At 45.7% G+C, this 6,403-nt stretch overlaps 1 protein-coding gene across 1 annotated transcript in view; it reads right to left on the bottom strand.

Moving 5' to 3' along the window:
* Window positions 1–6,403, bottom strand: part of LOC112071482 (catenin alpha-1-like) — a 96,833-nt gene that overhangs the window by 60,721 nt on the left and 29,709 nt on the right. Inside the window, 1 exon segment of the mRNA XM_070439415.1 lies at window positions 4,311–4,473. Within this exon segment, the coding sequence (XP_070295516.1) occupies window positions 4,311–4,473 (163 nt within the window).

Genomic DNA, 6,403 nt, shown 5'->3' with positions numbered 1-6,403 from the left:
AACTTCTGACCCACTGGGAATGTGATGAAAGAAATAAAAACTGAACTAAATCATTCTCTCTACTATTATTCTGACATTTCACATTCTTAAAATAAAAAGGTGATCCTAACTGACCTAAGACAGGGAATTTTTACTAGGATTAAATGTCAGAAATTGTGGAAAAACTGAGTTTAAATGTATTTGGCTAAGGTGTATGTAAACTTCCGACTTCCAACTGTACATACGAGCCTCTGAACTCATGGACGACTCGCGTTAGCTCCCAGACCTAACGCCGTCGCTTTAGCACGGAGAAGAAAACGCCGTCAGGCACATAAAAAAATCGCCATTCCTTTAAGTTTTTATAAATATGGCTTTTCTGGTCAAGTCCCAATGCTCTTGAATGAATTTCCTCGTTTTCATTCCTTAAGGCTTAGATGAACCGCAGACGCCTCGAAGGTCAGCTCCAAAAACACTTTGTAGAGAAACCGTGCAACTAAACAGGAAGACGTGATAGAAAACACAATAGAATGATTGTAGTTCAGTTGGACATCAGAACGGTCCACATTACTGATGCATAACAAGAGGGCTAATGAGGTCACGCCGTGCTTCCACACCGACTAACATATTTCTCACCAACGTAGCCCCCTCATTTGGCCAATGAATGGATGTATTAATACACCCATTACCAAGGCAACGGAGGGAATATTTAAAGAGAGGGTGTCTGTGAAAGATGTGTACTCTGTAGGCCTTCTCTCTGGGTGATGTGGGTCTACTCTGTGGGCCGTCTCTCTGGGTGATGTGGGTCTACTCTCTGGGTGATGTGGGTCAACTCTGTGGGACTACTCTCTGGGTGATGTGGGTCTACTCTCTGGGTGATGTGGGTCTACTCTCTGGGTGATGTGGGTCTACTCTGTGGGCCTTCTCTCTGGGTGATGTGGGTCTACTCTGTGGGTGGTAGGGCAGTGGTTGAGGTTGTGAACAGTATTAAACTGGAGTGCTCTTCATTTCCTTCCAACACAGCTCAGAAAAGGGTAGTGTCCCAAATGGCACCCTATTCCCTATGAAGTGCACTACTTTTGACCAGAGCCCTACGGTTAGCGCAATATACAAGTAATAGGATCCGATTTGAGAAACAGGACAGTATAGATAATACAAACATGGAGAGCAGAGGGGCCATGACATCTACAGCATTTACGATATATTGTTAAAGAAATCATAATATCATGAATGCAGTCACTAGCCAGGCTGGAAGCATTACAGAACTCTAATATAATAAAGGTAACCAGGCTAGTGATGGTTACTCCTCTAACATGACTTACTTCTCCAAAAATGCAAACCCAACTACAGTTGCGGGCATGTCCAAAAAATGGCCAACCAAACTAGTCCTGGCCATTTCCCACAAATGAACCCAAATAGTCCGGGCATTTCCAAAATGCAACCCAAACCTTAAGTGGCCGGGCATTCCAAAAATCGGCACCCAACTAAGTCGCCGGTGCATCCCAAAATGCGAACCCACTAGTTGCCGGGCATCTTTTCAAATGGCAAACCACATGTGCCGACCGCATCCAATGAACAAACTTTGCGGCATTCCTAAAATGCAACCCAAACTAGTTTTTTGGGGCCGGCCAATTCCAAAAATGGAACCCAACTAGTGCCGGCATTTCCAAAAATGCAACCCAACTATGCCGGGCATTCCAAAATGGAAACCCAACTAGTGCCGGCATTCCAACCAAATGGAACCCAACTGAGTGCCGGGCATTCCTAAAATGCAACCCAACTAGTGCCAGGCATTCCCAAAATGGACCAACTAGTGCCGCATTCCAAAATGAACCAACTAGTGCCGGGGCATTCCAAATGGAACCAACGATGCCGCATTCTCAAAATGAACCCCCAACTAGTGCCGGCATTCCAAAATGGCAACCAACTATGGCCGCATTCCAAAATGGAACCCAACTAGTGCCGGCATTCCAAAATGGGAACCCAACTAGCTGCCGAGCATTCCCAACAAATGAAACCCAACTAGTGCCCGGCATTCCAAAAAATGAGAACCCAAACTAGTTGCCGGCATTCCCAAAATGAACCCAACTAAGTGCCGGCATTTCCAAAATGGAACCCAACTAGTGTTCCGGCATTCCAAAAATGCAACCCAACTAGTGCCGGCATTCCAAAAAATGGAACCCAACTAGTGCCGGCATTCCAAAATGCAACCCCAACTAGTGCCGGCATTCCAAAAATGGGAACCCAAACTATGCCGGCCCAAAATGGCAACCCAAACTAGTGCCGCATTCCAAAATGAACCCCAACTAATGCACTGGCCATTTCCAAAATGGAACCCAACTAGTGCCGGCATTCCAAATGCAACCCAACTAGTGGCCGGACATTTCCCAAAAATGCCCACAACTAGTGCCGGCATTCCAAAAATGGAGAACCCACTAGTCTGCTGGCATTCCAAAAATGCAATCCCACACTAGTGCCGGCATCCTAAATGCAAACACGCCCAAAATGAACCCAACTAGTGCCGGCATTCCAAAATGGAACCCAACTAGTGCCGGCATTCCAAAATGCAACCCAACTAGTGCCGGCATTCCAAAATGGAACCCTCTCTCAGACACACACACACTTTGGAAACTATGTAATACATTTACATAAGTATTCAGACTCTTTGCTCAGAACTTCATTGAAGCACCTTTGGCAATGATTACAGCTTCAAGTCTTCTTGGGTATGACGCTACAAGCTTGGCACACCTGTATTTGGGGAGTTACTCCCATTCTTCTCTGTAGATCCTCTCAAGCTCTGTCAGGTTGGATAGGGAGCGTCACTGCACAGCTATTTTCAGGTATCCTCCGAGATGTTCGATGGAGGTCAAGTCTGGGCTCTGGCTGGGCCACTCAAGGACATTCAGAGACTTGTCCCGAAGCCACTTCTGCGTTGTCTTGGCTGTGTGCTTACAGTAGGGTCGCTGTCCCATTGGAAGGTGATCCTTCACTCCAGTCTGAGGTCCTGAGCGCTCTGGAACAGGTTTTCATCAAGTATGTCTGTACGTTGCTCCGTTCATCTTTCCCTTGATCCTGACTAGTCTCCCAGTCCCTGCCGCTGAAAAACATCCCCACAGCATGATGCTGCCACCACCACGCTTCARCGTAGGGATGGTGCCAGGTTTCCTCCAGACGTGACGTTTGGCATTCAAGCCAAAGAGTTCAATCTTGATTTCATCAGACAGGAMAATCTTATTTCTCATGGTCAGAGTCCTTTAGGTGACTTTTGGCAAACTCCAATCGACCTGTCATGTGCCTTTTACTGAGGAGTGGCATCCGTCTGGCCACTCTACCATAAAGGCCTGATTGGTGGAGTGCTGCAGAGATGGTTACCACAGGTGGACTCCAATCAAGTTYTAGAAACATCTCAAGAATGATCAATGGAAACAGGATGCAGCTGAGCTCAATTGAGTCTCATAGCAAAGGATCTGAATACTTCTGTCAAAAATATATTTTTCTTTTGGCAAAAAAATCTAAAAACCTCAAAGAAATTGTCATTATGGGGTATTGTGTTTAGATTGATGAGGAACAACAATTATTTAATCAATTTTAAAACAAGGCTGTAACGTAACAAAATGTGGAAAATGGGAAGGGTCTGAATACTTTCCGAATACACTGTATAGTGGATAGTGTACTACTTTTGACCATTTGGGACCACCAATGTCAACAGTGATTTGTCGTAGCATTCACGCTGCGCCAAACTAAATACACAATTCATGAGCTAATCCAGTTGAATTGGCTAGACGGCCTAGTCACTAGCTAATATTCTGATTGAATAACTCTGGTTTATGAGCCTCTGTTATGGGTTCCATGTTAAACAGATTGGACCTAAACCAGTAACCTGGACATTCGAGTGGCTACTACACCGTAACACAGAAACATTGAGCCCAGATATACACTACTGTTTTAACTTAAGCATGCTTCCCTTCCTGGAAATGTATGGGAGTTTACATAGTGAGTCAAGGCAGTAAAACGAAGGATATTGAAAAGACCTGCCTGTAAATGTTATGGATACTTATACTGGGTTCACAGTGGAGTGGGAGCCAGCGAGGTAAGAGGAGCTCATTAAATATCAGAACATCATCAGTGTCTGTCTGAATGGAAGTCCAGACTATCACAGTCAGTCCTGATTCACTCCCTATCCCTTCCCCTTGGCCTTACATGATGTCAAGATCTGGCCTGGCAGCTAGTATGTGAGGGGGGAGTCTCGATAACCATGTCTGTCTGAATGGAAAGTCCAGAGGATTTGTGAGGGGGTCAAGGGAGTCTTGGCCTGAACAAGGTGCATTACTCACTGAGACGGCCTGTAGAGGGGGTGGAGGAAGAGAGAGGAGTGTGTGGACTCACCCTGGCGCTCTGGCCCGCGATAAGCTGGTCATCTTCTGTCTGAACACTGGTCCTGCTGCGAACATCAAAGTCCTCCGTCTCAAAGTCAGAGTCATCCAGCTCTTCAGGAGTCTACATGAGAGGAGAGAGAGAGAGGCAGGAGAGGGGAGAGAGAGAGGCAGGAGAGAAGAGGAGAGAGGAAGGAAAGAGGGCGGAGGGAAGAGGAAATGAACAGGGAGATGTGGAATGAGGAGGAAAAGGGAGGAAAAGGGAGAGAGAAAACCAAATTAGAAAGAAGTGTGTGTGGTAAAGAGCTGTTAGAGCAGCATGATGTATGACAAATGCCCCGGTGCTGCCAGCCACAGCAACAGAGGAACGTCTTCTTCCTCTCTTCCACAGCAGCCTGCCACGCTAAATTAATTAGTAAATGAAGTGTAATGTCCTGTCCTTTGCATTTTCAGAGGGAAAATGAAGCTAGGCGCTAGTATGAAACATATCAGGAGTAATACTGCTTCAATCAGACCGTCACCCGGCATCATTAGAGGTGGTGGTGGGAGAGAGGTAGAGGTTGCTAGTGAAAAACACTGCAGACAACAGCCTGCGTGGTGGCATATCCTGGATGTGTGGCTCGGTGGGTGAGATTTGGTAAGAGGGTGGAACTAGCAAGGTCAAGGGTTCAATTCCCTCAGGGATCACATTTTGTATTTGTATTTATTATGGATCCCCATTAGTTCCTGGCAAAGACAGCASCTACTCTTCCTGTGGTCCGGCAGAAATAAGGCAGTTATACAATAAATAAAAAAATTACAACACATTCATTACAGAATTCACAACACACTAAGGGTGTGTATAGTGCGTATGTTGTGTGTGTGTGTGTGTGTGTGTGTGTGTGTGTGTGTGTGTCTGCGCCTATGTCTGTTAAATGGACATAGTGTCTTCACACAGAGGAATCATTTACGTGCAAGAGTAGAGTGTCAATTCACAAACAGTTGTATTGGTTGTTTGCTATGTAGCCCGTGTTAATTATTGTGTTCCTGTTGACTCACCTTATGTCCTACGGGAGCCACCGTACCTGCCTGCTCTAAACCGTTAACTCACGAACGTGAGGACAGTTGTAGCTAGTACACCCGAGCAGTTTATAAAGAATTTAGCTAGTCTAGTCGGTTCTACAAAACACTATTCTCTCTTGAAATGGGAGTTTGTGTAGTTTTCCCAGTCGTAGCCTGTCTAGGCTTTATGCCTGTGATGATYATGAACACAGGTAGGAACAATGTTTTCCCAGTCGTAGCCTGTCTAGGCTTTATGCCTGTGATGATAATGAACACAGGTAAGAACAATGTTTTCACAAATATATCCTATATGAGTGATAAACCTTAGCTTCCAGCCCAATACATGTTCTACTCCATCTTTAGTCCACTTGGCATAAGGAAGTTCCTACTTCCTCTTCTACAAACGACCCACGCAATTCATCGTCATATTTCCCCAGCTCCGCAGTTGACACACTGTCCGTTTTCTCTCATTGATTCCTGGGCATTCCATTTCCATCGTGTTCACATGAAAAAAAACATGTTTCTTTTGATTCGGGCTTTAAGTGGCTTGGGTAAAAGCTGCGGCTAAGTGGCATAATTACAATATTGATTGCAATCCTCCAACCCTTTTTCCTTGTCCACAGCCCTGGCCTGAACACTAGTCATGTAACAGACATCTCTCTCTTCCTGAATGCCAAACATGTAACAGACATCTCTCCCTTCCTGAATGCCAAACATGTAACAGACATCTCTCCCTTCCTGAATGCCAAACATGTAAATCAAGGTCTCACCTCACACCCACTCACCATGGGAATTCAAGGTCTCGACTGACCCACTCACCAGAATATCAAGGTCTCACCTCGACCCACTCACCATGGGAATATCAAGTCTCACCCTCGACCCACCATCCCACTCACCATGAATATCAAGTCTCACCTCGGACGCCACCACTCACCATAATATCAAGGTCTCACCTCGACCCACTCACCAGGATATTCAAGTCTCACCTCGACCCACCTCCCACTCACCATGAA

The sequence above is a fragment of the Salvelinus sp. IW2-2015 genome, unplaced genomic scaffold, assembly GCF_002910315.2.
Source record: "Salvelinus sp. IW2-2015 unplaced genomic scaffold, ASM291031v2 Un_scaffold1621, whole genome shotgun sequence".
NCBI lineage: Eukaryota > Metazoa > Chordata > Actinopteri > Salmoniformes > Salmonidae > Salvelinus > Salvelinus sp. IW2-2015.
The sequence above is the reverse complement of the archived record's forward strand: the minus strand, read 5'-3'. Positions and strand labels throughout refer to the sequence as shown.